We start from the raw sequence: 22,058 nt of genomic DNA, 5'->3' as shown, positions 1-22,058 counted from the left end.
ACAGAAGAGAGATTGTGGAGCATATGCAAAACTTTAGATCTTAAACATGTTTTATAAATACCATATGAAAATCACAAAGCTTTTAGGGGGATTCATCCTGATACAACCAGTATAGAGCAACCTGCAGACAAATCTGGGTTAATAGCACTAAAACCATGGAGTTACCTACCATCAAGTGTTCACCCTACCATCTCAAAAGTGCAAACATTATTGAGCAACTTTTGTTGCTCCTATTGCCAAATTACACACTGTTAACAGAATCTGAGCTGCTTTGAAGCTTCTTCACATTTCTTTCCCAAAAAATTGCAGTTTACAGATGCTCTTGCTCAGACACAGGTATTTGGGTGGAATAATGTGCTAGTCCCTGCCATTCTTCTGTGAAATATATCCAAAGAACTCACCTTCAAATCAGTCTCTGAAGTGAAAACTCTTGGAAAGAATTATGGGCCCTGTGGAAATCATGAGAATTGGTTGGGGTTTTAACACTACAGCTGGTTTGCCAGGTGACTGGAATGTAGGGATACATAAAAACTTGAGGAAACACAGCAACAATATGCAACTGGTTGCATATGATTAATGTTTTACAAAGTGCACTTTGAGAGAGTTGAAGTACAAAACATATAAAGTAATGAAAACTGCAAACAAGCAGTCTTTGTTTAAATAATATGTTTGAATAGTATTCAGGATCAACTTAAATTTACTCTTTCATTTTCAGCCAAATAAAACCATATTGTGTCGTTTGAGAAGACTTACATGGCTTTGCAAGCACTGTTTATATTTTTTGAGACTTGTTCTCAATGCTGCTGGTGTATTAGTGAAATACAAAATTCTTCATTGCCAAAACTTTTTTTCAGTTTAAGGGATGGAACACCAAAGACTCATTTTACATTCAAAATAATGTTCACAAAATTAAAAGTAATAACAATTAACTTTGAAATAGTATTTTTCCCAGTGTTTTGATGATGTAACACAGGAGCAACTTGAAGCCTGTGATATTTTTCTTAAAATGGAACAGGCTGGTAGAAAATGCAGGAAGATGAGAAGAAAAATCACCCTGAAGAAGAAAGATGATTATATAGCAAAGATGTATTTAAATAAAAAAATCTTTATCATCTCTTTGAATAGCTTGATGCATTTGATTTTTTTTTTTTTAATGCATTATAAGAATTAAGTAGACGAAACACTGTGTTTATGCTGAATTAAAGACAGACCTGCTGCTGTGCAGAAAAAAAAATAATACCCCCCATTTCTTGAATATATTCATGAGGGACTGGATTGAGTAACATAAAACCAGAGAAGAAAGATGTTCTCTGCAATCCAAACTACTCCAATGAAAGTATGTGAAAGCTACAAGTCTGCCAAATTGGGCTGCAGGTGCATCTCTAATATAAAAAGTGCACAAAGACTATCTTGCATGTTTTCTTCAATTTCTTGAATGTACACTGTTGGTGGTTTTTGGTAGACTGATCTCTGAGTTAGCTACAGATTTTATGGTAGGCTTTAGGTTCAGAGCAGTAGAAAGGTCTTATATAGACAGAACGTTCTGCTAGTCCTTTAAAATTTCAAAAACTAAATACGACTCCATTCAGCTACAATTTTTTTCCTTGAAAATAAATTGATTGGGAATTGTAACAGCCACCTACACTTTTTTTTTAAGGAAATAATCCTGTTGGGCAAATACATAATTCAAAAAATGCACAGCCGAGGATATGCTGCTATGAGGTTCCTGGTCGCCTGTGAAACAAAAGAAAGGAGTGGGAATTCTGTGAGGAGTGTAAAGTTGGAAGTTTAAGCTGTGTGACTTGGTAAATTAGATTAAAAAAAGACTTTTATCTTCCATGCCTCTTCAATCTCTTGCATCCCAGATCCCTGTCCCTCTGCCTCTGGTGTTTGTGGCAACAGATGGAGGTGCTTAGGCAGAGCCAGCACTGGGGAGGATCTTGTCCCAGCTAACAAGCGTGTTTGCGACATCTGGCCATGTTCATGCCTGCTTTTCAACACAGTGGCAATTTGGGGTTAGCTAAAAGCTTCCTTCTTCAAATGTGGTGCTGCACTCCCCAGGTAGGGTGGGGAAGGAGCTGTCCCTGTACAACCCAAAGCATCCCTTAGGGCTTCCCTGGAAAAGGGGACTTGCAATGCACCAAATGAAGGCTCTGAAGCCAGGAAGCACAGTGGGAAAATTGTGCAGAGAAAAAAGGGAAACCCAAACAGGGAAGAGGGGCCTGTTGCCATGTTCCCTAAACAGGGCATGCAACTTTGTCAGCCCATGCCAGGGACTGACCAAGCCAAGGTGAGAACCTGTCCAGGTTGTTAGAGAGACAACAGAGACCAGAATGAGCTCAGAGCACAAAGCCAGGTACCACAGAATCAATTTAAAAAGACATAACAAGCTCTCTCTTCTCAAATAATCTTGGTGATGTTTAATGAACTCTGGGCACCCCTTTTTGTGTGGCAAACTTGAATAGCACCATGCAGAGCTTTTGGGTAACACAGTGCTTCCTTTGTAGACAGTAGCATATTAATTTTATTGCAGATGCTTTCTTGTGTCCAGCAGTTGGTACCCAGAAGCTCACAAACACAATACTGTGTTGACATAAACTATCTGCCATGTGCAACTATTTATACATTCTCACTACATCCATGACACATGAGGGCAGCTGTTTTTCCTTGAAAATCCCTTGGCACTTACAAGCAGTTTTGACTCAGCCTTGTGGAAATGATTATTAAAATGCAGCCCAGTTTTTTCCCACTTTGGAGCATGGATGGCTACTGCAGACTCACATACGAAAGAGAAAGCATGTTTTGGATTCCCCTAGTGAGTCATCACTCTTTCACTGCTGATTCATTGCTTTAAAGGAGAGGAAGGTAAATCAGGACTGTTTATATGAACTGCCATCCGTTTATCTGGTTATTTATTTATTTTAGCCCGGGGCATTCTCAAAGCAATAGAATGCAGCTGTTCTGACAGCGGCCGAAGTCTGAAGCTTCTTCTCAGGCTCTGGGCTGTACTTGGCACCTGCATGTTTGGAAGTGTGCAGAGATGAGATGGAGAACCTTCATCCACATAAAGATCTCTTACACTCAAGCATGGAAGAGTGAAAGAAGGGTTCATACTGTCGGCTTAGGTGCATGCTAGGAGCAATCATTGGGTAATTCAACCTCCTCCAGCAGGGCAGGCTGAGAACCCATCTAATCAGCTCCTCAGGACCTGGGGCGGTTCTCATCTGCCCAGCTTGGAAGCTTCCTGATCTCTCTATCTGTTGGTGTAGGAAGGGGGAATTTAGGAAACAGCAATACATAGAGCAGGCACTGAAATCCAGCAGTTTGTTTATGCAATTGTCTTTACTATGATTTCATTGTCATCCTGCATAATATGTCATCTGCAGTGTGCTGAAAAGCTAAATTCTTCTTTTAAACGCATAAAAATATTGTAATGACAGTTAATTAGCCCAGATATATTTATATATTGCTCCATGCTTCTGCAAAATGTGAGCAGACTGTTATAAACTACAGCTACACCCCTAAGCAATTATGTGGTTTATGTTTTTTTCTAAAAAACATGGGACATAGCACAACACTTTTCCTCCTAGACTTCATCGATGAAGAAGCTACATTTGTGTTAACTCAAGTATGGAGTGATGTGATTTTTGTCGTTGTTTGTTGGGGAAGATGAAACAGGAAAGCCTTGGAAATATGATTGCCTGACAAAAGATTTTGGGAATATGAAAACTACAGGCAACATTGAAATGAAAGCCACTTTTGAAATACCAGGTCTTAGTTACTGAACAACTAGAAAACAATGGTATGGCCGACTGAAGTAATCCCCTCTTGATGGAACAATACCCTCTGCTTGCAAACAGGTCCAAGGGTCAGAGCAGACCCTACTAGCTCAGCAGAAGGGGTCCAAAGAGTAGTTTTTAGAAGTTAAGATGTAACACTCTATGGTAATATAAGAACTCTTATAGGCTGTATGTAAATGCTATAGGATTTGTATCTTGTATTAGATTGGTTAGTGACAATTAGAATATTCAGTGCAGAAGATGATTTATTGTATTGTAACCAGGACTTCAGACATTCTCATTCTCATTCACATTCTCATTCTCACTTCTATTCATTCTCTCTCTTCTATTCATTCCTCTCTTCCACTTCTACTCTTGCTCCTACTCTCTCTCTCTCTCTCTCTCTCTCTCACCCGTTCACTCTCTTGCTCTCTTGGGCCTGCTCAGAGCTGAGTCTACCAGCTCTGAGCAGTGCCCCAATACCCACGCCCTTTACAATAAACCGGCTGTGTCCCAAGACCTGCCTATAGAGATCTCTCGTCTCCATCCGTCACCGTCTACGTCCGGCCATCCCGACTGGACCCCCAGAACCCCCGTAACCTACAGTCTGGCGCCCACCGTGATTGCCGAACCCACACCCAGCACCTGCAGTCTGGCGCACAACGTGATTGAACGCCCGGTTCAGCTTTCTCCATCTGTAGGACTTTTCTCCATGGACGGTAACTAAAAGACCAGTTATAGCCACCTAGAACTTGTCGTGAGCACGGCATACCGATGCTGCGCATCGTAATAGCTGGAGCTCTGTAATTCTGCTGAGGCAGCCTTCGAGCACGGGGATTACCTGGAGCTCTTGGAGGCAATTGCCTGGCAGCCCTCGAGCACGGGCCGCCACTGCTGCGCAGCGGCCCCCTGGAGCTCTTTGAGGAGGTCTGCCGTATCACCCCTCGAGCACGGACACGCTGCTAAGCAGTACTGACCGGAGCTCTGCGGAGGGAAATCTGCCGCACGCCCCGAGCACAGGCGAGTAGTGCTGAGCACCGCCCGCACTGGAGCTCAGTGCGGACCTACCCGTGAGGTCCTGAGCACGGAAAGCCGTTGCCAAGCGACGCCTGAAACCGGAGCTCGGGGAAAGGACCGAAAAGCGGCGTCCTGAGTGCTGAGTGGAGTGCCTGGCCAGCCCCCCACGACAGACATCTGAGTAAGGACGCTGCTCCTGCGACATCACCTAAGTGAGTATCATACTGGTCTAAAAAATGGGACAAACCCACTCTGCCCATGACAGAGATCTCTATAAGCAACTTAAGCATTTACTTATAAGCTCTGGTCCAAGTCAGTTGCCTAAACACGAGCTAAAAAATCTTTTGTCAGGCAATCATATTTCCAAGGCTTTCCTGTTTCATCTTCCCCAACAGTTGTTGTTGTTGTTGTTGAAGCTAGGCTAGACATTTCATGTTAGAACTGTCTTTCGATTATTTGTTGTTAGTGATAGAAGAACACCTTTGTGTGTGTTTTAGCTAACATTAGTCAAAGACAGGAGGAAATTCTTTGAAGTCCTGGGAGGCAGAATGATTTTTAAAATGCACGCTTTTTGCCACCCAAGATAATGTAGTCTTGGATCAGCAACAAAAGCTTTTCTGACTAGGAGAAGTTACTGAACAGACTGCTAACTGAATTCTGGCCATTTTCTTGAGCAGCACTGAAATTAGGCCAAAGGACGGAATTTATTTTATATAAGGAATTTAGAAAAGCATCAATTTTTTTAAATTTAAAATTTGAATGCACTCTTAGTAGGAATAAACACCCCATGATTATTTTCCACTCAAAAACTGGTACTGCCAGAACAGCCAATTTCAGCAATTTTCAGGCAATCTGAAGGTTTGTTTTGTGCTTCTTGTTCTAGAGAGACTTGTGCTTGTTTACAAAAGACAGTACTTTTTGAACCAGTTTGTCTGAAAAGTTCATCCCTCCTTAATCACTTTGTCATACGACACTCCATTTAGCTTTCTGCTTCTTTTTACTGATCTTTCATATTACTGAATCTCCAGAAGCAGAATTTAAGTAATTAAATAAATATTTTAAACATAGAAATCTCACTCCTCAGTTGTTTCATCTGCCTGCAGCCTGCATTATGGTGGGGGAAAGAGGTGTGCAGAAGCACATTCTCTAAGAGGTTTTCTGAGGCCCTGAGGCTTTGGTAAATCCTGTGGCCATTGATAAATTCGTGTGCATTGAACATTATTTAGGGTGGCCAGTATCTGCAAGTGACAAGGGGAGATGAGGCCTTTGCAGAAACAAAGATAACCATTGACAAATGATTTATCATATTACCAGGCTGCAAAGTCAGCACATGGCAATTTTGTAGGCCACACAAAGTGGCAGAAGTCTAGTGTCTTTCCTTTCTTTGTACTCCTAGAGAAAGGGTTGATCTGAACTGGCCCTACCTCTGTACAATTTTCTCTGAATATCAGTTTCATTGCAGAAGTAGAAATGGATTTGATTTTGAGCTTCAAAATATATTCAAACAAAATGAAACTCAAAGTGGTTCTGTGTTGTAACTCTGATTTTTAGAAATTAAGTATATTTCTAACTTTCTAATAAACAAGCTCTACTTGCCCCAAACTGGACACTTGAAACATGAAACATCACAGATCTGTGTTGCTTTACACTAAAAACATCTTCAGAGTCCAAGGAATACTTGAGTGAACAGCTGAAAGATAAACTGTATTTATATAAATAACACAAAAGTAATTATATTTATAGAACAATTTAACATATATTTTCATTTTCAGCATTCTGTCTTGTCTACTCCAGCAAAGGTCTCATTTTGCTGTAAACTCATTTTAGCCATAGCTATAAAACAGAAAACAGGGATTTGCAGATGAAGAAAACTGTTACTTTTATAAAAGCAGATCTCCCCTTCCTCTCAACTCAGACCAAGAGCGATTAGCCAGTTCTATTTACGTGAGCTTTCCTGTCCCAGCTGGTGAACGTGTTGTATCGCCCTCTGTCTCTTGTCTTACATTTCTCCCGCCAAGGAAGAGCTACTCTAAAAGGATGATGAAAGTTTCACTACTCCTGATAGACAGCAAAGACTCTCTGCTAACTCTTTCTGTAGATATCTGTGTGCTTGGAGAAAGCTAAAAAGCCTCGTGAGGTATTTAAGGTTCAGATCTGGGAGAAGTATAATCCTGGGAAAGAAGAAACATTCATCAATGTTCAAGGTGGGAAAGCTCATTTCAATTTCCTGTTCTGCTGAACTTCTCAGTGCACATTGGAAAGTAACTTAAAGCTGATTACACACAGCTGAAATGAAGCTGGCACTGGCACTTTGCTTTTGTTCTTCCATCAGGAAGACTGTATGGTAGCTAGAGCTTTTGAATGAGCACAGCAACTCTTCCCAACCCGTAAGTGTCACAGATTGAAAACTCTAAGATTTGCTCAGACCCTTACAAAAGTGGGTACTGCATAAAGTTGTAAGATTTTTCTTGCTTTCTTGTTACACTAGCATCTACTGTTGGGTTGTGCATCTCAAAATAATTTCAACTCTCTGAGAAATTTGGGCTGCAATTTTGCATAAGGAGGAGGAGTTTTGGACACCTGAATCGTCTCTTCTTACAGAAATCTGATTTCCATCATCATTCTATGGGGTTCCTGAGAAAAGCCAGCTTCTTCCTTCCTTTCTCTCAGATCAGCAGTCATGTACCTGCATAATGAGCCAGTTTAGGGACTGACTAGGTCAAAAACTAATTGCCCCTTCAATTTTTTTTTTCATCATTATTTACAAAAAGAAAACAACATACATGTTTAAAATTACGTAGAAATTATGTCTTGGATACATATCTCAAACACTTGAGCATATATTTAACTATTTAATTAATATAAAGAGAAGTTTAAGAAGGATAAAACAGTCTATAAAAATTAAAATAATATTGAAATGTTTCATGCCTTTTTAGAGATAAAAGCATTTTTAAAAAGCATAATTTATACTAAAAAAATCCACTGCATATCACATACAAAAATTTCTGATATATCACTTCAATTTTCACACATATGCATCACTTCATTGAACTGCAATGATTATTGTTTATATCCTTACAGCTCAGAGTGCTGCTGGCCTAGATATAAGGGTGGGGATTATTCTCAAGTAGTACAAAGTAAATGCTGATTACCTCAATCTGCCACATTTTTTCTGGAAATGTTATACTGCAGAATGTACCCCAGATCAGAATTATGTGTTAAGTTCTGTTTTGCATTACTTGATTACGTCCATGACAGAAAATGATTACTGCCACCTCCCTAGTGGCTACAAATCAGAGGTATTGTTTCTGAGGAATTTATTTTGCCTGAAGGATGGTGTAACTTTGTCATATAAATGATTCTTTTAAGCACAATTTTAAAGGAAGCATTCAATCTAGTGTTTTGCAGTCTGGATAATGACTAGCCTTGGCTTAACCTCTCCTGTGTTTCTATTACCTCTCAACTGTAAGAAGTGCTTATGAAATGTCACATACCTACCCTGCTATTCAATTTGTGCTCACAGAGGAAGTCATTCCAATCTCACAAAAGAATTCTGAAACATCATTTATCAGCCTGTGCAGAGTTTTGAGATCCTTGGCAAGGGGGAATAATAGGATTGTAAGGTCCTTTGTTTGTTTTTAAGATTTTTAAAATATCAAAACAGGGATTGAGTTCTATTTATATATTGCAGCAAATATAGCACAAAAGAAATAAAACCTCTTAAGTAAAATATTTTATTTATAGTTTGAAAGAAACCATTTGTAGACCTGCTGCCTTTCTATGGACTATTTCAAGCCCTATTCAAACCAAGGGCACGACTCCCCACCTTCCAGGGTGCTTGCATCAGGACTCAGGAGAGTCTCACAAACCCAGGTGACGTGTTAGGTGCCGCATATCACTTAGAGTTAATTGAAATTCAATAATGAATGACAGCATTCAATACCATACCAGAAATTATAACACAGAAAGGGAGAAGGGTTCCCTGCTGACTGTGCACCTGAGGGGGCTCAAGCACACTTTTTCTAACCAACTAGAGCAAACACGTCTAGCATTTGTTAGCTATGCTTGCATGTAACCCAAAAGACCCAGTAACACCCCAGCAATACCATAGTTTTCTCCCCAAATGCTTTCTAGCTCACCAGCAGCACAGGTTATAAGTGTGTGGGACTAGCAGAAAAACCTTTCTCTCTGCTAGTAATTATACTGCCTCTGATTTTTCACATTGCCACAGGAGTTTGTCCCTGTACTGAGCTTTCCTGTGATATGGGATACCCCATAGGGCTGCCCAGCTTGTTTAAAATGGGAATGAGGGGTTATTTTAAAATTTCAAATCTGAGGCATGACTTCAGTGCATGAAGCTATGGTAAATCTCAAAGAACATCATGGGTAATAATTGTGGTTAGAGCCTAAAACCCAGCACATTTTTCTTGGAAAAATGTATGAGCACAAGCTCATTATAAATACATACCTACCCCATGTGGCCTTTGAAGAATGACAATATCCTATCACAGCAACAAGGAGCCACTGAGACTGCTTTCCTTAATGAATGTGGTTTTCTATTTTTTGATGCAACTCGCATATGAAAATTAGATTATAGTTTCAGTGTTATGATTACTGGAAGTGTGTTTTGAGAAGGAATGCCATGAATACCTGTGGAAAAAAACCATTCTGCTTTGATTATATAACGTGTTTCATTTAAGAATAAATCATGAAGATTCTTCACTTTCAGTGATTCTTTTTTGTCCTCCATTTTGATATTTGTGAAGTCACTTGTTCTTAGGACAAGTAGTTAAAACTAGTTTTCTTTACTGTGAGGGTTGATTCTGCATGTAGTGTCAGTCATTAACTCCTAATACATGGGACATACAGGCAGATCCAAAGAAGACTTTAGATTGACCATAGATACCTAACTGACAATGAAAAGAGCACATTTTCACATCTGGACAGGGAAAGATGAGGGCTTTGTACCTTAGACACAGCCAGGGTTAGATGGCTGCTGAATGCGTGTTTTTCAGATTTCAGTTTTTGCTCCTGTGTCCTTATCTTTGTCATTTTCCACAGTTCGGGCTGTCATTTTACTGGTTATTTGAAAACAAAGCCATTCAGCTTATTCCCTCTCTCTTCCCAGTCTTACTCCAAGTCATGAAATATTTCAAAGTTGGAAGGAACAAATTGTCTTGATAGCCCAAGTGTTTTTCTTCCTTCTTTTGCTTCTCATCCTCTATTGTGGAGTCATTAAACCTCTAAAGGAGAAGGAAAACAAGGACACCTCCAATTGCAAGCTGCAACAATTAGGAAGCAGGAACACCCCATTTCTACAGGCAACATAAGAAATTTTTTCATCTTTTTTTCCCCCACTTCTTTCTCCTTCCCCCCCTTTTCCCTCCCCCTCAGCCGCCCCCCCCTCCTCATCCCCCCCCCCCCCCCCCCCCCCCATGTCTGTGCATCCTATTTCACATGTTAATTTTGGAACTAATATTGGTTCAGAACCAAACTGCATCAGAATAATTTCAGTTAAACACAATAAGCAGGCCAGTGACATTAAGAGAGGATAATTGAGACGGTGCTTTGGGCAGTTAAGAGATTGAAAGGAAAGGAGATAGACGAGGATTGGTTTAAAAAGGAAAAAAAAAAGCTGAAATGTTATTGCCAGCGTTACTTAATTATTTCCGAGTTAACAACGCAAAATGAGGGTACACTAAATATAAATCCTTATCTTTAATTATCAAGCCTGTCCTGTTCTACTTGTACTGGAAAACCTGAAATCAATGGGAATGAATCCTAGCAGCGATCCAGTTACTACCAGAGCAGGACTACATATACGAAAGGAGACGAAAGGAGGGCAACGTGCTTGAAAAGACAATACAACAGAAAGTAATGCAATTTGAGGCGGGGGGGGGGGGGGGGGGGGGGGGGGGAAGGAGGGGGGGGAAAGCGAGGTTTGTTTCCTTGTCTGCCTGCATCCTGAGCTCACTTTAAATGATAGACTTTTCTTCTCTCTGCATTCCAATTAGACTGTGCCAATGGGCAAGTGGGGAAGGGAATGTTAATGAGGCAGCCGTGAAGCGGGGTGGGAGCCGGGGTGGCGGCTCCCCGCTCCCGCCGCAGTCCGGGGGAGCTCGGCGCGGCTGCCAGGGCTGTAGCCAGGCAAACGCGCACTTGACCAGAGGCGATTGAGAGGCTGAGGAGGGAGGCCCACGGGAAATGTGTTGTACCGTTCTGGGGAGCGCTTTTCGCTCCGTTTCCCCTTCGCGCACCGGCGACGCTGCCGCGCCCGCCCGCTCCGGGCTGCCAGGCCGCGGCAGCCGCCCCGGGCCGGTGCCGGTGCCGCCGCGGGCGGGGACCCCGCGCCCTCCGTGCCCCGCGGGGCAGCCCCGCGCCCGCGCCCCGGCACGCGCAGGCACGCGCGCGCGCGCCCGCCGCTCGGGAGGCGCTCGGTGCCGGCCGCGCTCGCCGCCGCCGCCGCCCCGCGTTCCCCCGCCGCCGCCTGCCCCGCTCGCCGGCGGCACCCGCCTCCCCTCCCTCCTCTCCCCCTCCCTCCCCGCCCCGGCCGCCCGCCCGCTCCCAGGTAGGGTCCCCGGGGGTCCCCCGCGGGCGCGGGCAGCGCCTGCCCGTGTCGGGGGCTCTGCTGCGCTCCGCAACTTGTCGCCCTGCGGGGGCTGCCCCCCTCCGCCCCCTCCGGCGGCGGCCACCGGTGCTTTGCCGAGCAGCTGTCAAACGTGCTGGGCGCTCGGCGGCGACGGGGGGCGGCTCGCCCGCGGTCCCCGCACCGAGCCCCGGCGAATGGCATGACTCTGCCTCCCGCCCGCCCCCCCGCCCCCCGGCTGCGGTGTGCCGTAGTGAGGCGAGGGGTGGTTAAGCCCCCATCCTCCCATACATACGTTTTTTATTTTTTGTTCCTTTTCGTCTCGGGGCTTTCACATCACGGAACAGGAAAGCATCTGATGCGCCGGCTCACATGCCACTTCTGATCATACGTTGCCTCTTTGCACAGAGCAGGATCGTTGGGAAAGATGGAGATACAATAAGTTGCTAGTACTGAAAAGTGCTGCGGAAATCCAGTGGTTTCCTTTCTCCTGTGAAGTGGCATATTTTTCCTCGGGTTAAGTTGAAAGCACTGCTTGGCGGAGACTGACTGTGGCTGAGAGTGGGTTTGTGTTTTTCTTACACCGTTAGGTTTTGCAAAGAGCAGCGATGAAGAGGAAGCTGGCACTCTCCGAGATGCAGTTGGTTCTCGTTTTATTGGTGTGGCTACCAACAAGGTGAGAGGATATTTAGTTTTGTTGTTCACTGCAAACATGTATGTTACAATCTACTAAGGGTAAGCTTGTGTGAGTGGTTATAAAAGTACAGTATGTAGTAACGTAATAAAATACCTTTCTTAGCTGTTTGAATGCAGTATTACATAGTTTCTTGAGCAAATGCAGTAGAATGTAGTTTAGGGACCAAAAAAGCCTGATCTCTTGTCCTTAAACGGTTTTTGAATTGATGCTTTATTTCACCATTAAAATAACAATTTCTTTAAATGCCTTATTGAATCCTAAATAATTATTGAGTTACTATATCACTGTGATTCTGTACCATACAAAATGGAGAGATAGATTATCATGAAGTCACGCTGCAAATCACAGTCTTTAAAATAATGCTCACATATTTAGTAATACGGGCATGCCTTTTTTTTTTCTTGTTTTTTTTTTTTTGGTCAAACATAATAGAATCCAAAATGATGCTTAAGCTTTAAACCTCTAGGTGGAGATAGCATACAACTTCACAATCACATATAATAAAACAATAGCATCATTTATTAATCAACTTTTCTTATGTTGCTTAAAGTTCTCCATTTCTAAAGTGACAGTATAAGAGGAAGTAATTTTTATCACATTATACTTTTGAAAGTCCCGAAATATGTAATTAATCGTAGTTTGTAACTTTGATTTACTTGCTTTAGTTCTGGTTACAGTAGGTCTTGTCCTGATATAGTAAGAATTGTATGCTAAATAATGCAAGTTTCCTATGATTAAACAAGTCTCCAATATGTTTGTTTGTTTCCCAGTGATCAAAATATTTCCTGAAACTATGTTTTCTCTTTCACTTTATACCTAACTATGGTGCAGTATTAGTTGAGTCACAGTGGGCCAGATCCTGCAAACCCTACTCAAGTGAGTAATCTTACTGACGTCAAAGAGACTACATGCGTTATTAAGGACTTTATGCCCGAGTAAAGTTTGCGGGATTCGACCCTAATTTGATGTAATTGTATTGATCTAATTTTTTTTCAGTGGAATCTTGAATTCAAAAACTGCTGTATCTCAAAAAGAAGCTTAAAAATGGCAGAGATGTACACTACCATGAGTACAGTGATACATTTTACAAATCAAAAAGGAACCATGCAGTAATTGCAATTAATAAAAAACTGACACATGAGTAAAATCACACATGATGTTTTCATGGGTTCTTTATAAGTTATCTGATTTGGGTCGATTCTGTAGTTTATATGATGGAAAGCACAGACTGCAATGATTTACATTTAAATACTTCCTTCATGCTCCTGAACTGGGGACCAACAGACAACCTTGTCTTTAATAATTTTGTAGCTTGCTTTAGAGAAAAGATCACCCAAACCTACTTTTGGTTTGGAAGAGGAGGAAAACATGCTTGCTGTTATGGCATTCAGAATGCCTTCATCCTGAAATGATTAATACTCAAACATTTAAGGTTAAAAATTTAGGTGGCTGAAAAAGGTCTAAATGGTAATGTGTGTAGCATATGATGCTTTACTTCCTTGATACTAATATGCTGGTATTAAGTAGATAAGACTGATGAGCTCATGTACTTCACATGCATAGTGCTTAAAATTGTTGGCACAGTAACATTTGCATGTGTAAGGCTTTCTGCATGTCAGGGTTTCCTTGGAACAAACCCTTTTGGTCTGGGTGCCCAGGTCCCGGAGGACTGTGGAACACCCCAGCTGCCTGGGCAGCAGGTTCATATTCAGCCCGTAGCATGTTCCACAGAGATTTGATCCATAAAGCCTGTAATGTCTCTTTCTTTATTGGGGAAGTTTGAAACAATCAGTGATCTCTAGATTCTTCTTGATATGTCATTTATGATTCCTTTTTCCATCCAACTTTTATAAGGTTTGTCTGCATCTATTGGGAGATCAGACAGTGCTATTTATGACAAAATAACGTTTTAGAAAGATGAAGGCTGTCCACAGCTATCCTGCAGCTTGCTAGTCAGCACTGGTGTTCCCTCCCACCAACTGCTGGCGTCAGAGGACTCCCTGAGCATGATCGCTGGAGTTTTCCCTCATGTTAGTTCTTCTGGTCATGTACATTACATGACCATTGGGTGGAAGCAAATCCACAGGATTTATCCAGAGATAGAGTATAGCTAGGTGAGGACAGATAAGATAGAGCTGGAAGGAGATGGGTTTGTGCGTGCGATCCCGGGCTATCAGTCCAGGGGTAACATGCCACCAAAGCCTGGGAAGCTCTTCCTGGGTTTTGCACCAGCACAGCCCCCACTAACAGTGTTAGTGGAGCTTGAAGTAGCACTCACAGTAATGCAATGATGACTACAAGTAGAGGCTACTGGAAAATGATTGCCTGGGTATTTTAAATAGTGTGTTGTTGACTCTTACATGTCTGAACTTGTTATATATAAATTGTGTATTTGTATACTGTTAAATACACCCTTCCTGTTAGAATGCAGCAAGTTAAAGGCCAGCCTGAAAAAAAAAATGCATGTTGAGTGTATGTTAAAGCATACTTAGCACCTTCTAAAATGTAAAATATCCATTTAGATCAGTGCTGGCTGACTCCCTGGAAGATGAAGCTAAGAATAACATCACCATCTTTACAAGAATTCTAGACAGACTTCTGGATGGTTATGATAATCGCCTCAGACCTGGATTAGGAGGTAATAAAACCAATTAAAGATTGATTTAAAAAATCAATTTGAATGTTCAGATTTTATGCAGTGATATTCTTCCTTCAGGGTTTTTTTTCCCCTAACAACTGGTATGTATCTTGATAAATTATTTATAACTACATTCACCCAGATGAATCATTTGAAGTTGGAGAAAGATAACATCTATGAATGGAAAGAAGGCACTTTCACACATTTATCTTAAGTAAAAAGAAAAAATATCTGGTGTTTTAACATAGTAGAACAGAATTTGAACAAAAATAACATCTAAAGCTGTTATTCCAGTCAGGGAATTTTGGTTGAACAAGGAATGCAGGCTTAATTCCCTGCAATGCGATAGGTGTATGTTTTCAGAAATCTGCACAAGTGTTTTGTATGATGTTTATAAATTCCACATTTTAGATTCATTCCTGGGCCCAGTAAATTCAGTGAAAATGTTGTATTTTGTCTTCTTTGAAATTAGGGTTTCACTGGTAGCATGCATTTTGTTTCTGGGCATCTTGCACTTATTTGGGCATTTGGAAAAAAAATACAGGAAAAGAGAATATTGGAGGACAGAGGTCACTGCACTCTTGTGCCATGACTGTCAGTTATTTTTCAAAATGTCAGTTCACATTTTGATTTTAAAGCTGTATGCCATCTTATGTCAATATGTGTTATATAGGCAAGAAATTGAAATAATTTTTATAGTTTTGAAAATATTACTGTGTACAGAAAAATCTCTATGGCATGGGGAGGGGCTGAATATCTTAGTTTTGACAATATTTTATCTACTATTATTGTTTATCTGTATTTATACTGTCTAACATTGACATGTATGATTCAAATATACACTCCTACTGCTATTAATATTTTTATTTGTAACAGTTTTGGTAATTGTAATTTTCAACCTGGAGACTGTTTCAGCTTGGTGAAACTAATTCTAGTGCAAAATCCTTGGGACCCATTCCTGTTCCTGTTGATTTCAGGAAGGTCAGGCCCAAAGCTGATGCTACAACTTCCATGGAAATTACAATAACGATTACAATTAGAATGATCAAATTAGGAATTAGTTAAAGCTCAGAGGTTTTATCCCACAATATTCCATGCTGACCTGTGGCTCTGTTGCTGTTCTGGTCCTGGAGAACGGTGGCTTGCATCTGACACAGCAGAAAGTGGGAGCTGACGCTGACTGAAACAGCTTTCTCATTATACATTACTTTTAACCTAGGATGTCTTTTCATTTCCATTTCTGGCCTCTGTACAGAGGAGGCTTGTAAAATATTTTACATTCAGAGAATTTTTAATTTAGCTGACATATGAGCACTGTTGATGTGAGAATTTATATAGTGATGTTTTACATGGAGTTTTGATTTCTTTGCAAAATACTCAAATTTAAGAATTTAGGCATGGTATAAATATACAATGACTTGCACAAACATTTCATATCACCAAGCCCATGTTCAATTGGCAGGGCTTTTAAAATAATATATTTTATTAGAAAAATAATCAAATTTTTCTTGCTTACAATGAATGAGCCATTTAATGAGAGTAGTCTGCAGTTCCTTTACATATCAAGTATTTTTGTTAATATTGAAATTATATTGTTGAGAACATGAAGTAAAGAAAAAAATTGAATGGATTTTTCTTTTATATTTTTCATTAAATTTGCTTCAAAATAACCTCCCTCTTTTTCTTTATGAAGCCTCATAGGTAATTAAAACATACTCTGAGAGCAAAAAAATTAAAGAATTAACATCTGTTTGATATTGGTATATGTGGCAATCAACCCATGCAGAATATGTGTGAAATGAAACTGTGTCATGCATATTAAACCATGGTGATTCATGACACATTAATCTTAATCGTCAAGAATACTTCAGTTGTGGGTGGATGGATTCTTACAGTTTAAAAGAACACTTGTAAATGGCCATTGTGATAATTCACGACACAAAACATACCAAACAATGCTTTTGTACATAGTGCATAGTAATTATGTAGTTTCATATTTCTGGAATTTTCTAGCAGTTTATTCCTTTTTCTATATTGACCTGTAGTCTGAAAAGAGATGTAGAAATAATTAACATTTTTTTTAACACTACGTGCCTAGTAAGACCTGGGAATTTCTGAAAGTGTTTTTGTGAGAGATTACTGCATTCTGACCATGCCACACATCATTAATCTAAGATACTTAGTCTCAGTTATGTTTCACTTCCATTCATATGAATCTGAAATAACTCATTTTAAACCAGTAGAATGTTTACTTTGGCATAGCAGTTTGCATTATTGTGCACATATCACTACTATGACTGGGATCACAATCTGGCCTAACGTGCTACAACAGGAATAGTTCAGGGTCTGAGATGAATTCTTCTAAAGTCATCTGAAAGCAAGAGCTGTTCATCAGCCCGCTTTCACTTCCTGTGAAAGACATTCTCAGAGATGTCTTACAGCAAGAATTTAGCTCATTGTAAAAAATGGCTCATTTAGTAATGAAAAGTTTTAGGTTAATACTGGCATTTTATCTAGTTATTGACCAACAAAAGGGAAGTGTATAGGCTTCTTGAAGGACTGTATATTAAATTCAGCTAAGTAAATGTCTGGTTGGGAGGTAGTTCTTGAATTCAGGGATAGATTTGTTATTCATTTTACTGGCAGACTTGGTGTGAGTACTGACAGTTTGTAACTTGATGCTTCACTGATGCACTTCAAAACTGAGTGCTATATTCTATAGACTGCTGAGGAAGGTTTAACTTTTACTGGTGATACACCTCTGTCAGATAAACAAGTTTTGGCTGTTGGCTATTGGCTGTCCTAGCAGCTGGGATCCTTGAATGATGTATGAACACTACAATGATGCCATAACCTGCAAAATGGGTGCGGGCAGGTAGAAGACGACACTGCACCGTCCCCTGAGGCCAGAGACATCTCATATGACTTAGATATATTCCCCAGCCTACTGTACTGATATGGATAGGCATGGGTTTATTCAAGGGGAGATAATTTTTTTCTCTGTACTCATTTTATGCTAAGCACAGGATTGCAGCTGGAACACTCTTGACTGCACTTTCAGCTCTGAAATGAACTATTTTACCCAAACATTCCATGCTATTTCTGTTTAGTCATCAAAATAAATTACAAGTTTGACTTCAAAACAAATTCCCTATGTCATTAGCATTAATTTGTATTAAATACAGCCATGCAAATGGCAAGTCATACAGACCTTTATTGTTTTTGGCTTTCTACAAATCATGAAGGTATTTTTGTCTTTTTATTTGCTGTAATATTTGCAAGACACTTAGGGTAGCACTTTTTCATAAATACTTTGCTTTTTATTAGCATGTAGAAAAGGAAATCCACAAAATAATGGGCACTAAAACTAAGCAAGGGACCAAAAAACTGGAAGTGATTGAATTACCTGTCTGCTCTCCTCTGCCCTTTGAACATGATCATGCTGGATACTTCAGTATTCTGATTATCTCCATAAGCTTTTTAGGCTTCTTTCTCATATTTGATATTGGTCTTTCCAACAGCTATAGAACTTTTGTCTTTTCTACTCTCTGAAATTTATAAAACATAATTGAATAGAAAACTTAAATATTGGAGAAAAAAAACCAAAAACAAAATCAAAGGGAAGTTACAAGGACAGAGGACTGGACTCCATAGCCTAAAGTTTCAAGTTCCATATTGACATTGAAAAGATCTATGGAAATGTGTACAAATTGAGGACCCTTCTGCAAACTCTGGTCAGTCTCACCAGCTTCAGGAATGGCATTCTTATTGTAACCAAAGAGGTGAATGCTGGTTGTTTAAAAAAAGAGGAAGATAAGTCAGTAGGCAGATGGAAATTAAATGCACTGTGATTCCATTTTGAAGGAACCATCTCTGCTTTCTAAGGTTCTGGTTGCTTTATGCAAGCATCTGCATTGCATTTCTCTTACAGACTGACCAAAACCTCTTTTTTCCCCACATTTTGTAAATCAATTGAACAGGACTGAAGAGAATGGAGGGGAATTCTTGCTGACTATTGCAAGTCAGAGAGATGGTCAGCCATGAGCACTTGCAGGTGTGATCTTTCATCTTTGGAGCACTGGATATATTATTGCATAGAATCAGTGTAATGGTGTAGAATATCAGACTTGGTGGTTAAAAGCTGTGCGATGTGCTCACCAATATGAGCACAAGGGAAATCCATTTTTTCACAGATTACCCTTGTCCCCTGCTCAGATCAGGAGAGCTATATGCATATGTGTGTGTGTGTGTTTATGAAATAGTTGGATGTTTTCAGTTGCCAGGAAACACGGCCATGATCATATGCTGATGATCTGGAATATGTTAAATTTAGGGCACTGTATTTATACATCTCTATGATTCAGAGTTTTTAATGAGCTTGAGAAGAGTTTCTAGCTGTAGCAGTCCCTAGCTGGGGGACCCTAGCTTGGCTAGTGCCCTAGCCAAACCTAGCAGTGTTTGTCAGCCCCAAACATGCTTAATGCAAATTCAGAGTATCATAAAAGAAGGTTCTTTGACTATTTTTTTCTGCAGAATACTACTGGAAAGCTTTCACTTCTGCTTTTAAAGGAAAAAAGTGCAGTTCCCCTGCTCAGTTCTGGTTGCTTCCCTAGCCTTTCTTTGCTCCAGTTTCATCTTTTGGAAATGGTAATATCTCTCTGCCAGTGCTGGTGCAGAGCTATTCAGAGCAGCACTTGCATCTTCTAAAAGCCCACTATCTTTGTAAATTCTGGGACACAAAGGAGTAAACTACTGTATGCTCCTTTTTTGGGCATACCTGGAAGGGCCACATGGAATCTGGCCATAATAGTGCTTTCAGAGGAGTCAGCAAGAAACTCAGGTTAATTATGTTAGAGCTGTGGATAATGTATATTGGCAAAAAGCATTCCTTGTAAAAAATGGAAAAGCAATAGAGAGGAGGATATGAAAATCTCATTAATAACTTATCCAGGGCATGCAGACGGTGCTTAAATCCAAGAACAGAACTAACTCAGTAGCTATAAGCATTCCAGGGAATGATTCATTAGGAAAGTGGAAGGATAAAAAACCCACAGAAACCTCTTTGATACTAAAGAAAAAACCAGAAAAATGGTGTAGTACAGGATAAGGACTGAGTAGCTGGCAGAGGTTGTTTGGTTATTTATTTATTTATCTATTTATTTATTGAAAGTCTGTGAATAAATCAACAGTGAAGGTGTAAAATTAAAATTAATGCTACAACTGTGCAGAGTACTACAACTGGGGAAAGTGTTGCACAATGTAAAGTGAAAAAAATCACAGAAACACAGAATAGGCTGAGTTGGAAGGGACCCACAAGGGTCCCAAGGAGCCCAACTCCTGGCCCTGCACAGCACCATCCCCAAGAGTCAAATGCTTTGCATCAGAAGAGTTAACAAAAATGTAGGTACTTTACAGTAGCGTTATATATGCCTATTGAGGAGCTAGTCTGGGAGGCTCTCCCAGTTCACGGAACATGTATATTCAGTACTTTTTTTCCTCTCCTGGCAAAGCATCAGCGTTTGCTTCTAATGCTAGAATTACTGCTGACGACACGAAGGGTGAATTAGAGCTTTGCTTACTTTTTTCTCATCTACAAGGAAGATGTGAGAGCAGATGCTGCAGATTTCTGTGTAGCTCGTTGGTGCTTATTGTAAAGCAGACTGATGGGGTGGTTAAATTTTTCAGCCAGATTTGATGGACAAAGACATCAAAACCATCACCTTTTCTCTGTGCTGCAATTATTCTGGGTTATTTAGGAAATGCTTGAGAAGCAGTGGTCTTGCTGATATCCAAGGTATTCTACTGTTGACTGCTTTGCATTAAGGCCTTTTATCATGTTACATAAATCTTGCAATGATTTTTTTTTCTATCTGAAATATACAACTACTTCTCATTCAGGCTGACTAGTTTAAATAGCTAAGTACCAAAGGAATGCAATATCGTAGTTCCAAAGTTTTCATTACCCTTGTGTAATGATACAATTTACATAATGCTACCTGAATTGGAAATAATTATTATTTAAATAATCTGACTCTGAAACATTTTCAGAAATATTTAAGTGCATTAGAAATTCATCCAGGATAACTCTGGGGATTTTAATGGATTTCATCGATTTTTAGCAGTGGATTTTAACCAAGAAAAAAGTGAATTTAAAATGTAGTAATCAATGTATATGTTGCTTACAGTGAAAAATACTGTTAATCTATAGGAACAAAGAGATTTTGTAATACAGAAAAAATAGTATTATGGGTTATGCTAAAAGGTATAAAGAATGTCAGGGAAATCTTTAATATTTGCTGCTACGATGCATCCATGGAGTACTCAGTTTTGTATATTCTTTTTATAGGAGACACACAGAAAATTACATTTCAAATATTTTTTTTAATAAGATATCCCCAAAAAAAAGTGCTAATTAAGAATGTAAGAAGGAAGCTATAGAGGTCTCATTCAGTTACATAATCACCTAAAGATGTAATGAACATTTTGGTGAAGAACTATTAAACCAGTTATAATAAAGCATTGATGGTCTTTGATATTTTGTGTTTAGCTGTATAGGATGCAGACAATATTTGGAATACACTGCCCTTCACAAAGGTGAAAAAATGTACCTTAAGAATATGTTATTGTACTGTGATATGGTTAGGCATCACTATTTTAGTGATGTCGATTTCTGTGTATGTGACAACAACCAATATTTAAGCAAATAGTCATGCATAACTCTCAAGACAATTCATTGGCAAGTTTTGACATTTTATTTTAAATGAAAACTAAAAACCTGGGATTAAATGGAAATGGAGAACTCCTTCAGCTTCTTCGTGTAGAAAAGGCTGGGGTTTTTTAACCTTTGTTCTTGAACCCTGTAATGGCAAATATACAGTTAAGTACATTTTCTGTATTTTAGCACCCATAAAGAAAAAGCTGCCACAAGACATTAATTCTGCACAGCGCAACAGGCTTCTACTACATTCAAGGGCTGATTGTGGAAAAAACAGTGTAACAATACTGTCTTTCTTTATGAGACATAATCTAATAGGACCAAAAAAATGAAGAACAATTATTTTCTTCTCCTCCTTAGCTTTACTAGGCAAACTCATAACTATTAGGCCAATGATGGCAGTTTTCAACAGGTGCAGAGATAATGGCTGCTCAGAGTTGTGGTGGAGTTTCCACCTTTGTGGAAACCCTCACAGTTTGACAGAATATGACCTAGGCAACTTGATCTGTCTTCAGAGATTGCTCTGCTTTGGACCTTCCAGAGGTTCTTTTTAAACTCAGTTATTCTAAGATTTTTTTACTGACGGCCAGCCGGACATTGAACTAATGGCTGCAGCTTTCCATCTT

The 22,058-nt window shown here is 39.9% G+C and overlaps 1 protein-coding gene and 1 long non-coding RNA gene across 2 annotated transcripts in view; one reads left to right on the top strand and one right to left on the bottom strand.

Annotated features, from left to right (window-relative positions):
• The window catches only part of LOC125325865, a 45,926-nt gene extending 34,000 nt beyond the window's left edge, over window positions 1–11,926 (bottom strand). Inside the window, exons 1-2 of the long non-coding RNA XR_007203589.1 lie at window positions 11,678–11,926; window positions 9,765–10,039 (exon numbers count right to left, since the gene is read on the bottom strand). This is a non-coding gene — a long non-coding RNA (uncharacterized LOC125325865). The remainder of the gene's footprint in view (window positions 1–9,764; window positions 10,040–11,677) is intronic.
• The window catches only part of GABRA2 (gamma-aminobutyric acid type A receptor subunit alpha2), a 64,633-nt gene continuing 53,920 nt past the window's right edge, over window positions 11,346–22,058 (top strand). The window contains exons 1-3 of the mRNA XM_048303373.1: window positions 11,346–11,364; window positions 11,973–12,058; window positions 14,602–14,717. Of these exons, the coding sequence (XP_048159330.1) occupies window positions 11,991–12,058; window positions 14,602–14,717 (184 nt within the window). The 5' untranslated portion in view covers window positions 11,346–11,364; window positions 11,973–11,990. The remainder of the gene's footprint in view (window positions 11,365–11,972; window positions 12,059–14,601; window positions 14,718–22,058) is intronic.

This window comes from Corvus hawaiiensis, chromosome 5 (genome assembly GCF_020740725.1).
Source record: "Corvus hawaiiensis isolate bCorHaw1 chromosome 5, bCorHaw1.pri.cur, whole genome shotgun sequence".
NCBI lineage: Eukaryota > Metazoa > Chordata > Aves > Passeriformes > Corvidae > Corvus > Corvus hawaiiensis.
Note: the sequence above shows the minus strand (reverse complement) of the source record. Positions and strands in the feature narration are given on the sequence as shown.